Source organism: Emys orbicularis, chromosome 2 (assembly GCF_028017835.1).
Source record: "Emys orbicularis isolate rEmyOrb1 chromosome 2, rEmyOrb1.hap1, whole genome shotgun sequence".
Lineage (NCBI taxonomy): Eukaryota > Metazoa > Chordata > Testudines > Emydidae > Emys > Emys orbicularis.
This window is the reverse complement of record NC_088684.1, coordinates 39,412,706-39,431,298: the sequence shown is the minus strand read 5'-3', so window position 1 is coordinate 39,431,298 and position 18,593 is coordinate 39,412,706. Positions and strand designations below refer to the sequence as shown.

General features: G+C 45.2%; 1 protein-coding gene across 2 annotated transcripts in view; it reads left to right on the top strand.

The window, feature by feature from the left end:
- The window catches only part of VPS13B (vacuolar protein sorting 13 homolog B), a 947,892-nt gene that overhangs the window by 868,537 nt on the left and 60,762 nt on the right, over window positions 1-18,593 (top strand). For both annotated transcript variants that reach the window (XM_065397834.1, XM_065397833.1), the window contains exon 43: window positions 16,574-16,729. In XM_065397834.1, coding sequence (XP_065253906.1) covers window positions 16,574-16,729 — 156 coding nt within the window. The remainder of the gene's footprint in view (window positions 1-16,573; window positions 16,730-18,593) is intronic.

The window sequence follows — 18,593 nt, the reverse complement described above, 5'->3', positions numbered from 1 at the left end:
GATGTGGAAGAGATGGGGAGTAAGTGAGAGGGATTCTAGGAGGGGGTGACCTGGTCAGAGCTGTAGGAAAGGAAGGGTTTTTTTGTTTTGTTTTGTTTTTAGCTGTACATGTTGAAGAAAGGATGAGCTGAGAATCAGGATGGCTAAATAATCTGTAAGTACTGTGATAGACCCAGGCCAGTTGGGTACAACAAAGTAGTTGAAGGCAGATATACTGGCCACTGGATTAGCAGTTTTCTATTCCCTGACTGACCAGAGCAGGGGCTGCTCTAGACTAATGAGAACACCTGACTCCAATTAACTTGCAAAGAGTCAGGTGAGTCCATTAAGGTAATGTGAACACCTGACTCTAGTTAAGGCCCTTTTGATACTATAAAAGGGCTCACTCCAGTCAGGCTGGGGAGAGCCAGGGAGCCAGAGGAGAGGAAGTGTGGCTGAAGGGCTGGTTAATGAAGACACCCTCAAACCATCGGTAAGGGAGCCCTAAGGTAAGGGTGAAGAAGGGAGAAACAGGAGAGCTGTGGGGAAGTGGCCCAGGGAAATGTAGCAACTCTGGCAGTGAAAGGTTGGCTGCCAACAGCTGCTACCATTAGGGTCCCTGGGCCGGAACCCAGAGTAGAGGGCGGGCCCGGGTTCCCCCCAACCTGCCTCTACAGAAACACCTCCTGGGAAGGGAAGACAGGCCTCTGTCAGGACAGGAGGCTAAACTGTTCTGAAATAAATAAGCCCTAGAGACAACAGAGACTGTGGGAGTTCTCTCACCAACCTCCTTGCTAGCTTATGATGAAAAAGGCTCAGTAGACTGTAACCCTGGCCCTAGAGAGAGAAGGGCTACGTGGAGGGTCGCAGTGAGCCACTGAGGCTAGCATAAACCGCCTAGAAGCGCGGGACCCACTGGGACAAGGTCAGAGCTCTGCCACAGTACTTACATAGGGAGATTTCTGGTAGTAGGGGTTCTACAAGTTAGCAAACAAAAGCATACCAAGATCCAGTGGCTAAAACTTGAATCTAGATAAATTCTAAACTGGAAACAAGGCACATATTTTTAACAGTGAGCGTGATTAACGTTGGAGCAGTTTACCTTGGGAAGTGACAGGTTGGCCCTCATTTTGATGTCTTTAAATCAACATTCAATGTCGTTCTAAAAGATTACATGGTCTAGTTCAACCAGAAGTTATGGGACTGATGCAGGAATCATGGGTTTGAAGTTCTATGATCTATGTTATGCAACTGGTCAGACTAAATGGTCATAATGTTCCCTTCTGCCCTTAACACCTATGAAAAACAAGGAGGTTACAGTAAACCAGGCAATCAAGAACCGTGATATGAACCTGTGTTTAGCACTGGGCATGGATAGGTAGGAATGGATCTCATATTCTGTTGATCTGTATGGCAACATAATGTCTTGAACCTGAATTACTAGGCAGGTTAGCAGTTTATGTAGTTCTAGAATACTTTCAAATGTTGATAAATAAGAACTACAACTTCGAATTTCTTTTCTGTTATGCATTTATAATATCAACCATAAGGTTGAATTGATGCAGTCTGCATTTAAGGACTTGATCACATGATCACTGAAATCAATGTATATTTTGCCATTGACTTCAAGGAGAGACCAGTCAGGCCTTTGATTATTGGTAATGTGTATATTTTTCATTAAAATACTGTAGTTTAATATTCCTAAATGAGCTATATATAATTTAAATGACTATTGCTATATAATTTTGGTTTGGTATTCACATGGTTTGCATGATGTTTCAGTGAATATACCATATAAAGTATTGTACCTATCTACACAAATTTTAGTAACACTTTCAGTTTAATACTGGAATAAATATAAAGTTTCTTTTCTTCTTTCTTCTTTAGATAGTGTGTTCACAAAACAGACCTTCAGCTGTAACTTTATAAATGACTTTTTTTAAAAGGTATTTGGAAAGGCTTCTATTAAGAACCTCCTCCTCTTTCCCCGAAGAAAAAAAATGAAGCCAAAATGTAACTTATGCTTCTTCTCCAACAAGATAATTCATCATTACTTATTTCCAAGTTGCTATTCTTTCAGGTACTAGGTTATGTCCCATAAAGTCTAAGAGAATATACAGTACTCTGTGGGTTCAAACATATAGAAACTGTGACTTCAAACATCAGTCACTATCTGGAAATTTTCCTGTTTAATTGCTTAGGGATGTTACAGATTCTCTGAACAACCTTTGGTACTTAACTTAATCCTCCCCAGGCCATTTACAGAACAACAGCAGGCAAAATAAAGCTTTATTTTATTTTTATACTATTTAAGTAGTGTGAAATGTATTGTCAATTCCACTTGGGATTCCACATTCCAAATTAATGATTTAACTGGATTATATTTAATTTACTTTCCAGATAATATCTTGGACAGATAAGGATTTTTATTACCCAAGAAACATGTGGCTCATCATAATTTTGTTCATGTTTCTTGTTCTTAACATTCTTCTAATCTAGAAATGTGGGGTTAGATTGAGCCTGTTAGGCACAAGCCTACCTTACAAGCTGTGTGGAGCCAAACAATGCCTCCTCGAGCTCTCTGGTGCACAGGAGGAGTGTGCCCGCTGAGCCAACACTAAGAAAAGTTCAGCCTATACTCCAATGGCCAGCTTGAAGGGAATGGGTCCATGGTCCCATTCTCCTCATCTCTATCAGAGTAATTTGCACCACCAGTGATGCTAGCAAGAAACTGTTGCTGTGTTGTGGGATCCATAAAGAAAGAAAAAAACAGTCAATCTGCATTTCCAATGTAATGCACATTGGAAAAAATAATCCCAACTATACATACAAAATGACGGGTTCTAAATTAGGTGATACCACTCAAGAAAGAGATCTTGAAGTCATTGTAGATAGTTCCTTTAAAATATCTACTCAATGTGCAGTGGCAGTCAAAAATCTTGACAGAATGTTAGGAACCAATAGGAAAGGGATAGATAAAACAGAAAATATCATATTCCCTCTATATAAATCCATGGTATTCCCACATCTTGAATACTGCATGCAGATCTGGTCACCCCATCTTAAAAAAGATATATTGGCATTGAAAAATATACAGAAAAGAGCAACAAAAATGATTAGGGGTATGGAACAGCTTCCATATGAGGAGAGATGAATAAGATTGGGACTTTTCAGCTTGGAAAAGAGACAACTAAGGGGGGATATGATAGAGGTCTATAAAATCGTGACTAATGTGGAGAAAGTAAATAAGGAAGTGTCATTTACTCCTTCTCATAACACAAGAACTAGGGGGTCACCAAATGAAATTAATAAGCAGCAGGTTTGAAAGAAACAAAAGGAAGTATTTCTTCACACAACGCACAGCCAACATGTGGAATTCTTTGCCAGAGGATGTTGTGAAGGCCAAGTCTATAACAGGGTTCAAAAAAGAACTAGATAAGTTCATGGAGGATATGTCCATCAATGGCTATTAGCCAGGATGGGCAGGGATGCAAAACCATTCTCTGAAGTGTCCCTAGTCTCTGTTTGCCAGAAACTGGGAATGGGCGACAGGGGATGGATCACTTGATGATTATTTGTTCTGTTCATTCCCTCTGAAGCACCTGGCACTGGTCTCTGTCAGAAGACAGAATACTGGGCTAGATGGACCATTCATCTGTATCAGTATGGTAGTTCTTATGTTCTTAAGTTAGAAATTCGACTGTTGCTGCAGCATTTGATTCACTCCTTACATTTTACCTTCCTTCAGCTTTTGTTTTTCAATGAGAAATATTACTTTTACTTCAGGTCCCTAGAACCCAGCTCTCCTCTTGGTCTTTACACTTTTCACCTGTTTCTGTGGGACCACAACTTTTATTTTATCAGCAACACCTCTTGGAATTTACACCTTTTCCCATGCCACTGACCAAGTCATTACTTCCCTTCTGCAGCTCACTAGAGGTCAAAAATTCATTTACTACCCATTGGGATTGACTCACAGTAAGTATCCCAACTAATGGCTCATAAGTCAAATTATCTTTCAAAAGCAAGTTTAGTTATTTAAGCTAGAAAATAGAGAAATTATTTAAATAAACTGAAACAGAATAATCTTGACCGCATCTACAAGCTATGCAGAAATCTAGTTTGTGAGACTAACAATCTCTAGGTTACAAGCATTGAATTGTACCTACTTGCAATCTGGAACATGCTGGCTGGGCAAAGCTGCTTCGGCAATACCCCTTCCTTAGCCATGTTTCTCATCCCTTTCCTTGGTCTCTACACCTTGTCATGTGACTGCTTTATTTATCTAAATCTCACCCATCTCCCTCATTACTGGCTGAAAACCCTTAGCAAATTGAGACAGAAGAGGCGGTGGAGGGAAAATGAGGGGAGGGGGGTTGTAAGAAACCTCTGAGCAGAAAAGTGGTAAAGACAGGAAGTCCAGAGAAGACAAAGGGGCAGTAAATAGGAGTAGTTCTCACATGGTCTCTTGGACTGCATAGAGGCCACTGAACGCATTATGTGCCTCCCTGATTTTCTGTCTTGAGCCAAATCTGACATGTTACAGGATAGGATGTTTGTGAGGGGCAGGTGTTCGTTGATGCCATCAAACCATCTTGATTTGTATCTTCCATGTGATCTTTTCCATCCTGCTGTCATTGGGTCAAAGCCAAAGATGATTCTTGTAGGGAAGTTGGTAGGCATTCAGAGCAGATGACCAGACCACCTTAAAGCGGGTGACCGTTTGAGAGGGTGGGACCTGTTCAGTTAGGAAACTGTCTTCATTTGACTTGAATTTGTACCATTTGATGTTTTTGATTACTCAGAGAGACTTCATCTGAATGGTGTTCAATTTCTTTTCAGTCTTGAGAGTAAGGGGCCATGTTTCAATTCCAGAGGTCAGATATTGAGCACTGAAGCATTATGTATCCTTAGCTTCATCTCTCTATTTATCTATTTAACACTTTCTTGATGAGGCACCCTATTATTGATGATATTTTTGCCATGTGAGCTTCAAGTTCTTTCTCACCAAAAGAACTGGGGTGGGTGAAATAACTGATAAGCTTGATTGGGTGGTCACCCACTAAGATGGCAGAGCCTGCAGCATGTTCAAAATTGACAACAAGAAGAATTGTGCTTTTACCCCAATTAATTTTCAGGCTAACTTCTGCAGTTGAGCTTTCCAGGGCTTTAAAAGCCACAACCAGCTCGTCCATTGATTCAACGATTAGCTCTATGTTGTCAGTAAAATTGACATCGGTAAGGTTCTTATAATCAAAATGAATGCCTAAAATGCGTTTATTATTGTCTCTGACAACATTGAGGAGTTCGGGGCGGCAACACATACTTGTTAATGCCTAATCTGATTCGAAAGAAGGCAGTTATTTTCCCATTTACAAGAAAGTTGCTTGAGGAGTCCTCATATAAAAGAAATAACCTTCTAAAGAGCTTGTTGGGGAGGCCATGAAGTTTCAAGATCAGACAAAATGACTCCCTGTCAACAGTCAGATGTGGCCTTGATATCCACAAATGTAATGTGAACGGAGCACTTGAATTCTTGTGAATTCTCGATAAACTGGCATGCTCTGAAAATTAGCTCCATCGTTGAACAGCCGGAAGTGAAGCCAGTTTGTTGTGGGCTTCTTTTGTTCCTTAAGATATCAGTGGCTTTGGCCAACAAGACAGAAGCAAAAACCTTCCCTGAGATAGATAGAAGTGTAATGCTGCGATAACGGCGACAATCTCATTGCTGCTTTTATGTTTATTTTTGAATAAATATGGGTAGTTAGAAACTCCTTTTGAGTCTTATCCTTGATCAAAGGAGAAGGGAAGGAAGGAAAGCTCTGAGGAGAGGGGGAGAAATGCCCTTAGGAAAGCATTAGAGGAAGGAGGACAGTCACAGTAGCCTGAGCAACAGGAGGGCAGAAATACCCAGGAAGTGGATAAGGAAAAGGAGGGGAAAGACACAGAAAGTGGTCAGGAAGCAAAAACATGTTATAAACTGTCTTTAAAATTCCTAGTCTCTGACTTTTCAGCTCTTTGGTTTATTTGATCCATTGTTTTGTTTAATGTTGTGATGAGATAACATGTTGTGTTCAAAAAGATTTCTGAACTCTGCAGTAGTGCTGATCAGCCTACTGACATACAACTATTTTACCCAATAACATCTAATATTTTAAGAATATTTTCTAATTCTCATTAAAAAGACCAGAGCAGAAACCATTCCAAAAAAGAGGATAATGGTATTTCTACTCTTGTCAAGTTATATTGTCCAACTCTCGTTTAGTGTATTTTATGGGTTCATTCTCTCTCTCTACAAATTTTACCATCACAATTAAGAGTTCAGTTCAAATGGAATATCCATATGGTGCCCTTACGTTATTTGGCTTTCTTTATGCCCACGACGACTCTCATTTGCCCTTCTGTGGCACTGATTTGGAGGGCAAATGCAGCCTTCTCTATGCCACTTACCTAGCACAAACAACTTACTCTGCCTCCCCAATATCAGTTTCATTTGTTTTTGAAGCAGCAGCCAGTAATGGCTACAAAATTAATAGTCCAATACCCCAGTACAGGTCAGTCTAAGCGAAAAACAGTATTTATCAACATATTAGATAGTAGAGAAAAAGCACAGACGTCAAAAGGATTAAAGGTTCATGCACATTTGAATAAATACAACAAAGTATTTTAGATTGGCTCTAAACTTTGAATTACAGAAGGATTACTTTGGTCAAAACATCTTTGAACTCTGGTCATCATGTTCCTGCCGACACTTCTTTTCTCTTGTAGTAGCAACACCTCTTTTCTCAGAATGTCTCTCTGCTACTTAGCTATCTGCTTTTATAAACCCCTTCGTTCTTAAACAGAATTGCCAAAGTACACTTAGCATTTGCTTATATCTTGGTGCGTGAAGGGAGTTGTCTGGTAATTATTCTGCCAATACACCTTTAGGTCAGTTTATTAAGATTAGGACAGAGCATGTATTAAATGTCTAATTAAACATCCTTCCTGATATTGGCTTATGCTAAAATAATGTTTATTCCTGATTACTTAATTTTCCAAAATTACATCAGTCTCCATTTCCATCTTTTTACATACATAGCACTAGAGGCCTTCGTGTTTTGAAAATGATTCCAGATCTTGCTTTTCAAAGAACCTCATGAACAAGGTTTTAAAAGTAGACAGACATATAATGCAGACTACTAGTATTAATAAGTCATGAAGACAGGTATATTAGGTAAAAATTAAAATAAGATAGCTGGGTTATTCCATGTCGCATCGTAGCATTCACAAATATTTGAGTGACATGGCTTGAGGAAAAAGTTACTATGTAATCAGAAGGATAATACACCAGTCTGTTCCTCACTTTTCTTAATCTTTTTTTCTGAACCATAGAATCAAATGCACATAAATCTTTGTGATACACAGAAAATTACTAAGTCAACATTCTGTGAACTAATGACTGCTAAATGACAACTGACAGCATATTCCTTGGTGATGTTCAGTTAGTGACCAAGTTGCTCACACAGGACAGGAGTCATCTTAAAGTTGGGGTTATAAGCAAATGCTAATTATTAATTACATCTTTATGTATGGCATCTGTATTTGGCGTGTATTTTGAGTATATTCTAACTGGGACTGACTCTTTAGTACCTTTTTTCATTATTTTGTTATCATTTCCAGCTACTAGTCTCTCCAAAGTAAACAGCTTACTTGTTTCTTTTAGTTTTTATATGCCCAGCTGCTTCTGTAAGAAACTGAAATGGTTCCAGCCACTGCAATTGTTTTTCTTTTTCTGTAACTAATATTTAAATATCAAAGCTACTAGGAGCTTTTATGTCATGGAGTACCCTTTGCCTCAAGGTACTTTTTTTTTTTTTTTTAAGCCATTAAGCCTTCTTCTAAGGTGAAGTAATTTGAATGGGAATGCAGCAGTCATTACTTGAGTGATTCAGAAGCCACCCACTGTATGGATGTTTTTGTTTTGTGTGTAATTTTGTGCTGAGGACACCACAAATTATGAACAGGCTACTGAGTTGTAAAGTCTTAGAAGGCAGTTACTGCAGCTGCTTCCTAAAGGTCAACGTAGAAAGCAGTCCTAAGACACTGCAAAAGAATAATATCTGGACAGTCACTCAGCCAACAACCCTGACCTATAGACTTCACAATCTCCCTTTTTCAATTGTTTTTTAAACATGGCAGGACATAATATTTACAGCTTTTATTTTTCATTGGTGCAAGTAATTATACTATGGGCCTGCTCCTGCTTCCAATTAATTGACAGAACTCTTATTGACTTCCGGCCCCAGATGCCCAAATACAGAGTGCAATTCAACCTTGCACAGAGAGTTTTCATAAAGCCTTTGCACAACTATTTTAAGGGCTTAAGTGGGTGCTTAGACTGTGTGCTGGCCCTCTGGAAAGAAATGCTTATTGCTTTAATTGTGTATATGTAAACTCACTTTCTTCTTCGAGTGATTGCTCATGTGTATTCCACTATAGGTGTGCGTGCTCGCCACATGCACCGGTGCCGGAAGTTTTTCCCTTAGCAGTATCCGTAGTGGGGGAGCACCACTGCGACCCCTGGAGTGGCGCCAACATATCGCGCCATAAAGGGGGATGTGTGCTCCCCCCACCCTCAGTTCCTTCTTGCCGCCAGTGAAGGTAGTCGGAACTTGCTCCAGCCTTGGCTGCAGCGTTTATAGCCTTAGTGGTATCTTGTTCACTGAACTGCTTCTTTGCTGAACTTTTCTTCGTTAGTGCCTGGCTCGGGGCATGCCCCGTGGCCCAGGCTTCAAGTCGTGCGACTCTTGTCGCAACTCTATGCCCAGAAGCGATCCACACTCTCAGTGTCTTCGCTGTCTGGGCAAGGCTCACATTAGCGAGCGTTGTAAGATTTGCCGCTTCTTCAAGCCTCGGACGAAGCGGGAGCGGGAGATCCGACTCCGTGCTTTGCTAATGGAGTCGGCATTGGCCCCGGCACCGGCGCGTCGACCCGACTCCGCGCCCGGCACTGCGTCTTCGGTGCGCAGCGAGGCACCGTCGTCGACTCAGCACCGCTCTCCCAGTAAGAAGCAAGGGAAGACTCAGCGGCGCCGAGAGAAGGAGAGGGGTGAGGCCAGACCCGAGTTGGGCAGCCCACGATCCCCGTCGGGACAGACCTCCGACTCGCGCTGAGCGGAGTAGTCCGGTCCCATCCGCGCGAGCCTCGCCTGAAGTGCGCATGCCTTTGACGCCAGAGGCAGCTCAGGCCGCGCGTGATATCCTAGCCCTTCCGGTGCCGGGAGCGCCACCTCAGTTGGGCTCCCGGTCCCGTGGAAAGCCCTCCCCGGAGATATCGGAGGTCCCTCCCATTCCATCAGAGGGTGGCCAACATCACCACCAGCCTCTGGCAGACCCCGGCCTCTCTTGGCCCCATTTCCAAGAAGACCGAAAGGAAGTATTTCGTCCCCGCAAGGGGTCACAAGTACCTATACACCCACCCGGCCCCGAACTCTTTGGTGGTAGAGTCGGTCCACCACCGTGCGCGGAACGGAGAGCCCACGCCCACACCAAAGGACAAGGACGCTCGGAGACTTGACATCTTTGGTAAAAAGATTTATTCGTCTGCCAGTTTCCAGCTCAGAGTGGCCAACCACCAGGCACTGCTGAGCCGTTACGAGTTTAATCTGTGGGGATCCCTCCCCAAATTCGAACCCCTTCTTCAAGATAAGGACAAGAAGGAGTTCCGGGCTCTGGTCGAGGAGGGTGCGGCGGCGGCCAAAGCAGCTCTCCAGGCGGCTTCGGACGCAGCGGACACAGCCACTCGGTCAATGACTTTGGCAGTCTCCATGCGAAGGGCGTTGTGGCTCTCGCTTTCGGGGCTGTCTGTGGAGTCCCAGTCAATAATGCAGGACCTGCCGTTTGATGGCAAAGCGTTATTTGCGGACTAGACAGATACCCGTCTACATGGGATGAAGGACTCCCGCACCACCCTGCAGACGCTGGGCCTCTATGTCCTGCCTTCTAAGGACAAGCCCAGGCCTCAAACCTCTGCTCCTCCGGCTCGGGGCAGATACGAACCCCCGCCTAAGCGTCAGAGAGACCAAAGGCATCGGTCCCAACGCCAATCCCATTCGCCGCCAAGGCTCGGGCCCTCGAAGGCCAAGAGGCCGGGAAAACGGCATTTTTGACTCGTTAAGGGGGGGTCACCGTGCCAGTTGCCAGTGTACCCCCCCCCAGTTAATAAAGTTGCGTTTTATCAACCGTTTATCGGCCTTCCGACTGCAATGGTCCCGTATAACGTCGGACCAATGGGTCCTCAGGAACATCTCCCAAGGGTACAGGTTGCAGTTTGTTTCAACCCCCCCCAACCGTCCCGGGAGCTGGCCGGGGACCCAGAGCATACCCTCCTCCTCCGCCAGGAGGTAGAGCGCCTCCTCTCCCTGGGAGCTGTGGAAAGGGAATTCCAGGGAAAGGGATTTTACTCCAGTTATTTCCTCATCCCGAAAGCGAAAGGCGGGCTTCAGCCCATCCTTGACCTGCGGAATCTCAACCAGTTTTCTGGTTCATTGCAAATTCCGCATGGTGTCCCTGGCCTCTATTATTCCATCCCTAGACCAGGGGGATTGGTTTGCGGCGCTGGACCTCCAGGATGCGTACTTCCACATCCACATTTTCGAGGGTCACAGGCGTTTCCTCCGTTTCCTGGTGGGTCAGGACCACTTCCAGTTTATGGTCCTTCCCTTTGGCCTCTCTACTGCCCCCAGGGTATCTACGAAGTGTATGGTGGTGGTGGCGGCCCACCTCAGGAGGAAAGGGCTGCAGATCTTCCCCTACCTCGACGACTGGCTGCTCAAGGGCCGGTCTCGGTCTCTGGTGCAGCAGCAGATGAATTTCCTGCTGGACACCTGCGCAGATCTAGGCCTACTGGTGAACGAGGAGAAATCCACGTTAATCCCAGTTCAGTGCATAAGCTTTATAGGGGTGCTGTTAGATTCCCGGGTGGTCATGGCCTCCCTCCCACGGGACAGATTCGAGACGCTCAAAGCTCTCATCGCCTCGGTCACGACCTTTCCGGTAACCACGGCACGAGTGTGCCTTCAAATCCTAGGCCACATGGCAGCATGCACCTATGTGGTGCGGCATGCCAGGCTCCGGATGAGGCCCCTTCAGCTTTGGCTGGCCTCCCGGTACTCCCAGGCCAGGGACAGCCTGGACAAGGTCATCACGGTGCCGCCAACGGTGGTGGCAGACCTCCAATGGTGGTCCCTCCCGAGCAACGTGCTCCGGGGTATCCCCTTCCGAGAGCCCCCTCTCTCGCTAGATCTAGTGTCCGATGCCTCGGACCTGGGCTGGGGAGCCCACGTGGGGGACTTCAGGACCCAGGGTATGTGGTCACCAGGGGAACTGACCCTGCACATTGTCCCTGCCAGCAGGTATATGGGATCTTGGGGAGCAATTACCACACAGGTGGGGTGCCAATTAATTTCTTTATTAAGAAAATGCAAAAACAGGGAAAATTCAATAGTGAGGGGTATGGGGTTTGTTAAAGTAGACAATTGGGGAGGGGTTTCTTTTAGTAAATGGGATAGGGGGTTTCAATAGTGGGGTACAATACAGTTGGTAACCAATTAACACTGAAGTATAAATGTAACAGGTAGCTAACAATTTCTATGTAAAGAGTGTGTCACAGCAGCATATAACCAACTAACAGTATGGGTAAAATGTGTTAAATAACCAACAACTTTAGGTAAAAAATGTGTCACAGTGGTGTAAATGTAAAATGTGAGGTGTGTTAGAGAGAAAAGGGGTAACCAATGGGGTTTTATGCTAGAAAGAGAGAGAGCAGACAGGCTGCAAGTTTTAACAGCAGAGAGAAAGAGAGAGAGAGGGGAAGAAAGTGGTAGAGAAGTGAGGTTGGGGGAAGAGGATCATGTGGTGGAGCAGAGGCCAAAGGCAGAGGGAGATTTAAACTCAGGGAGACACAGAGAGCAGACAGGCTGTAAGTTTAAACAGCAGAGAGACAATTATACAAAACACAGCAAAATCTTATCTATGATTTAACTTAACCAAAACTACACAAATTAGCAAGTAACAAAACACAATGCAACACTTCTTTAAGCCTAACTTACAGGGTACAATGCAAGCAATTTTCTAAACCTAACTTAACTACAGCTATGCAAAATGAAATTACAATTTATCTAGACTAAAAGACAAAATCTAACCTAATGGGTGCACCTTATACTAGGGGTAGTTCCAGAGGGCAGAGTGGTGTGTGCCCAGGATACAGCTCCAAGGGGGGAAGGGGATTTAACTAGTGGTGGCTGCAAGCGGGGGGTGGCTGCAAGCTGGCAGCCCAGGATACAGTCCAGGAAGGCACAGGCTTATTTCTAGCAGCAAAGGCGCTGCAAAGCAAGAAACAGATTACAGATACAGACCAAGGAGTTTAAGAGAGGTTTTAAGACACAGACCAAGGTTTAGCTTGAGTCTGTGTGCTGGGGAAACAGAGCCAGCAGCTAAAGTAATAAAAGTATAGAAAGTTTCACAGAGGGATTCTTACCAGTCCCCAAGGCAGCAGCAAAGGCAGAAGCAGCAACAACATCAGAAGAAGCAAGGAGGGCTCGGTACGGTCTTGATAATCAGGAGGTCTCTCAGGCAGCAATTCGTTCTTCGTGGGGGGGGTTTAAAAACGGGGGTACGCTCAAAAATAAAACGAGAGCGGAGAAAGGACCCCCCAGAACCCCTAGCTGATCAGACCAGGTAGCAATGCAGGAACCTTTCTGATCTTTGTTTCAAAAATGCCTGTTCTTAAAGGCAATCTCAGGCAGTTTCCCCACCAGTAATCCTGATAGGCTCCTTCTGTCACAGGGGAGGAGATACAGGGAAAAACTGCAGGTGAGCATAGAGACATGCCTGGGCAGAGTCCTTGACCATAGGCGTGAGTTCCCACCTCAGGACTCAAAAGCACATGAGGCCTATGACTCATGCCCAGGATCTTAAAAACACATTAGGTCTTGCAGCTCTGGACATTGCCTACCCTACACCGAGCCCAGGTTTAACAAGGTGATAACAGGACCAACCCTTTGAACAGGGCAGTAGTCCCACTTAGCACGTAGCACAAGTGGCCATCCCTTTGAGAAGGGCAATGGCTCTTGGTAAACAACTTAAGGGGCCCTCCCTTTGAGAAGGGCAGTGGCCCTGGTAAACAACTTAACAGCCAGGGAGGGGCGACCACAGGAGGAGAACAAAAACAAAATGGAGTAAGGGGACAGCTGTAAGAAACAAAATGGAATAGGGGGAAAGCTGTAACAGACACACACAAATGTCAGGGAGCTCAGGGCCGTGCGCCTGGCGTGCGTTGCCTTTTGCCAACACATAGAGGGGAAGGTGGTCAGAGTCCTCATGGACAACACGACTACCATGTATTATCTGAACAAGCAGGGGAGCACGCGTTCCTGGGCTTTATGCCAGGAAGCCCAGCTCCTGTGGGAGTTCTGTATAGCCCACGACATACTCCTGCGGGCCTTTTACCTGCCCGGCAAGAGCAACACGCTCGCGGACCACCTGAGCAGCGTGTTCTCTCAACATCACGAGTGATCCCTGCACAAGGAGGTGGCCAGGTGGATCTTCCTACAGTGGGGCACTCCCCAGGTAGACCTGTTCGCCACCACCCAGAATCGACTGTGCCCACGATTCTGCTCCAGGGCGGGAGAGGCCGATGGGGCGACGCGTTCCTGATCCCATGGTCGGGGCCTCTGTTTTACGCCTTCCCGCCCTTCCCTCTAATAGGCAGGGTCCTACAGAAGGTGAAGTCAGACGGGGCGAAGGTTATCCTCATAGCCCCGGATTGGGCCCGTCAACATTGGTATGGGACCCTACTGCAGCTCTTAGCGGCGCCCCCTTGCAGGCTGCCGCTCCGCCCGGACCTCCTCTCCCAGGAGGAAGGTCGTCTCCTCCATCCCAACCTAGCCGCGCTCCGCCTGACAGCGTGGCTGCTCCATGGTTAAATGAGGAGGAAGGGAGGTGTTCTGAGGATGTGAGAAGGGTCCTGCTGGAGAGTAGGAAGCCCTCCCGCGTCGAACCTACCTGGCTAAGTGGTATAGGGTCTCTAGGTGGGCGAGGAATAGAGGTTCCTCTCCCTCTTCCGCGTCTCTCCAGCTTGTCCTCGATTACCTCCTCTCCCTTAGGACCCAAGGGCTGGCGCCCTCCTCCATCAGGGTGCACCTGGCGGCCATTTCGGCTTTCCATCCCCCGGTGCAGGGCCTGTCTGTGTTTTCACATCACATGACGGCCCGGTTTCTGAAAGGGTTAGATCGGACATTCCCTTACGCCAGACCCCCGGTCCCGCTCTGGGACCTGAACCTAGTGCTCTCCCGCCTCACAGGGCCTCCCTTTGAGCCATTAGCCACGTGTTCGTGGTCCCACTTGTCGTGGAAGGTGGCGTTCTTAGTGGCTATCACCTCAGCCCATCGGGTCTCGGAGCTCAGGGCCCTGACCTCTGAACTGCCCTATACGGTTTTCCATAAGGACAAGGTGCAGCTCCGCCCTCATCCTGCCTTTTTGCCGAAGGTAGTCTTGGCTTTTCATATGGATCAGGATATTTTCCTCCCGATCCTCTGCCCTAAGCCCCATTCCTCCAATGAGGAATGCCGCCTGCACATGTTAGACGTGCACAGAGCGCTGGCCTTTTACCTGGACAGAACCAGACCATTTAGGAAGTCTCCCCAGCTGTTCATTGCATCGGCCGAGCGCATGAGGGGACGACCGGTGTCCACCCAGCGGATTTCCCGCTAGATCACCTCGTGCATTCGCACCTGTTACGACCTGGCAGGGATTCCCCCGCCTCCTATTGTGAAGAGAGCCCAGGCCTCGTCAGCAGCCTATGTGGCTCATGTCCCTATTCAGGACATCTGTAGGGCTGCTACGTGGTCCTCTGTCCACACCTTCTCATCGCACTATGCAATCGTCTCCCAAACGAGGGATGACGCCGGGTTTGGTAGGGCGGTGCTCCGCCCGGGTAACCCTTAAAACTTTACACTTAAATGCCTACCCGCCTCCATCAGGTATAGCTTGGAGTCACCTATAGTGGAATACACATGAGCAATCTCTCGAAGAAGAAAGGACAGTTACCAGTTCCGTAACTGGTGTTCTTCGAGATGTGTTGCTCAGGTGTATTCCACGTCCCACCCTCCTTCCCCTCTGTCGGAGTTGTCTGGCGAGAAGGAACTGAGGGTGGGGGGAGCACGCAGCCCCCTTTATGGCTCGATATGTCGGCGCCACTCCAGGGGTCGCAGCGGTGCTCCCCCACTACGGATACTGCTAAGGGAAAAATTTCCGGCACCGGTGCACATGGCGAGCACGCACACCTATAGTGGAATACACCTGAGCAACACATCTCGAAGAACGCCAGTTACGGAACAGGTAACTGTCCTTTATTAACTTTGCACAACTATGAATCATCTATATAAAAGCTAAATGGCCAGCTCCTCAGCTGGAGTAAATTGATGTAATTTTATTGACTTTAAAAGAACTGTATCAATTTTCATTAGCTGAGGACTTTGGCTCACAGAATCTCCATGGAATAGGGATAGGTACATACTGTGTTGAAAGACTTTTTGAATGATGAAAGACTGAGGGCTTGTCTATAGAGTGCATTAGTGCGCACCAGCTGAGGTATAAATTCTAGTATACACAAGCATGTCTTGTACTAACTCTGTGTGGACCTTCTTGTGCACACTAAAAGTTCCTTAGTGTATGTTCATGTAATACTGCTTCAAATAATACTATGTCAGTGTGCTCTAGGGAACTTTGAGTGTGTTCCATCAAGGTCCATGTAGAGAGTTAGTACACAACATGCTTGTGTGCACTAGAATTTACACCCCTATAGTGCATAGTGATGCAGCAGGTAGACAAGCCCTATGTTGCCTTAGAAATGGTTTAAGCTAACCAGAAAAAGGCATTCCTATTCCAGAATAAGAGTGACTACACGGGGACTGATACTGGTATAACTATATAATTATAATGGTATCATTATGCCTGCAAAAGCCCCTTGTCGCCACTTTGATTCAAATGAGATGTTCCCCATTTCTAAGCAACATATTTAAATACTGATACATTTGATATACTTATGAGCACAAGTGAGCCGCCCCCCCTCCCCAAATGGATTGTTTTGGAGGGTTTTTGGGTCGGGGTAAGGGGTTTGTATTCATGAATGACAGCTTAAAATTTTTTTTTAAATGGCCTGTATCTGAAGTACCTGCTAACCGTAAAGAGAGTGGCGTTCCAGAGCAGTAAAGGAACTCTCTTATTTTCTTTGCCCTGCCCTATAGTGTGCAGGGCCTCTTCTTAACAAGTGTTGTACTAGATCTTTACCATTCAAGAGCGTAAATTATTTGCAGTATACAGTATGGAAATTTATTTTGGAAATACTGTAATATAATCATTCAGAGTGTTACATTATTCTTTGTATAGTCAGCAATTCTGAAAAATGGGTGTTACACAGATTTCAATGAAAATATCTGCTTGGAATTTTTAAGTTTTATGGATAGAAACATTTCCCAACATTGGAACTCATATTCTAGTGCAAGCCTTTTTTTGCCGTTCTGCATTGAAGGAATTATTGTTTCCTCTCCAGCTGTTACACATTTGCATTGAAGGTTGGGGAAACTGGCGCTGGTCTGAGCCATTCAGTGTGGACAATGCAGGGACCTTTATCAGAACCATTCAGTACAAAGGCAGGACAGCATCACTTATTATCAAGATTCAACAGCTCAGTGGAGTGCAAAAACAAGTAAGTGCCCTTATGTACGGTATAGGGGAATCATTTTTAATCTGAGTAAATTAGATTATGCTTTTTACATAAATAATGAATAATCCATTTTTAAATTATAATATTTCCCTGTAATTGTAGTGTTGCTCACTAATGCCATAATATTTAATGAGACTAGCAGGATTTACATTATAGAGATTATTTCAAGAGTTAATATGACTCTGCTGTAAGAATTCACTCTGGTATGAATCTTGGCACACAAAATCTTAGTCCTCAGCACATTTTTTACACATTTTGTAAAACATCCTTTTGCCTGGGTTATAATTTCTAACAGTGCAAAGTTATACAGTTTCTGGCACATTTTTGTACTCTTGAAAAGTAGGAATGTGTTATGTTATTTATGTTTTTATTCAGTAGTGTGCCTCAGGCCCTTAGGTTATTGAAAAAGAGGTGGGGAAAGAAATGACCGAATTAAAATTTCAAAAGGTGTGTTGTCGCTTTAAGGGCCAGAGAGCCAAAGAGTTACTTGCTATGGCAGCTTCATACCAGGTCAGCCTGGGGATACTGACCCATTTCCCCCTGTTCCCCCGTCCTGGACCAGGCAGAGCAGCACTTACCCTCTCACCCACACAAGTAGTTAAAATACTAGATTTAGTCATGATCTGCTGTGGGCATTACACTATTCACTCCTTTCTCGGCGGGCTGGGAATGAATTTTTTCCCTCACCACCAAATTGGCCAAGGTGAGGTGGGTTGTTTTTTTTGCCTTCCTCACCTAAAGCTTAGTTGGGGCAAAAAATAAAATGGAGTTAAGCTATGATGGCACAGCTCTTTAGGTAAACGTAGCATGGATGTCCAGTGCAGGTACTCTGTGGGGAAGGGATACGGTGATCAGATCAAATGGATTGGTAAGGAATACAGAGGACATGTTTTTTAAAGGAACGGAAAGAGGAAGGATTCAGCGCTCCTGTGACTTGTACAGCAGGGAAACAACCCCTTCTCCTTTATGGCCCCTTTAACTCTCATTCAAGGGGGATGCAGCTAGATTCCAGCAGCGGACTGGCTGGGGACCAGGATGGGTAAAGGGGGAAAGCTGACAGCAGCGCCCGCCCCCCCCCCCAGGAATATATAAATGATTATGGAATTACCTGCACTCTACAATTTTATCTGCTGGGTACTCCCGAACATTTAGGAAAAAAGTTGCAGCCTAATTAAACCATATCCACTGACTCCTGTTCTCCTTCTGGCATAGCCACACAATGGGCTACTGTGCAGATGTTTTCCTATAACATGTTAATATATCTGTAATAATATTGTAATAGTTCTGCCTCAATTGGCAGAAGCCAGGGCATATGGTGGACATAACACATTCAGTCCATAGACATAGGAGAGCACCTTGTGTTACTCAATAGTGATTCATCTGATTTGGACAGTAGTAACTCTCAACCTGTTTGGCCAATTTTTAGGTAGACCTATTTAATAAACATAGTGTGGAGGGCCTCAGAGCTGGTTGAAGCTTTGTTTTTTATTTTAATGTTTAAATGGGAGTTTAATTTCAGGGTAAGCTTGAAACCTGTAAACATACTGCAGAGACTTGCTCCTTTGAGAAAGTGAACCCTAGATAGTGACCAGGATTTGGGGTTTCAGTGGAACCCTTCAAAAGCCATTGTGGCTACAACTCAAAATATCCATAGCGATGACACCATATGCTAAGAGAACTGCAATATATAGGGACATCAGGGAAAGGCAAAGACATAACTACAGCCACAGAGTGCAATCCTACAAAGTGCTCATTAGGAGTTGAGGACACTAACACCATGCAGGACCTTACCTGAATTTTTTGCATAATATCCATTTACAAATACATACGTTATTTTAACATAGTT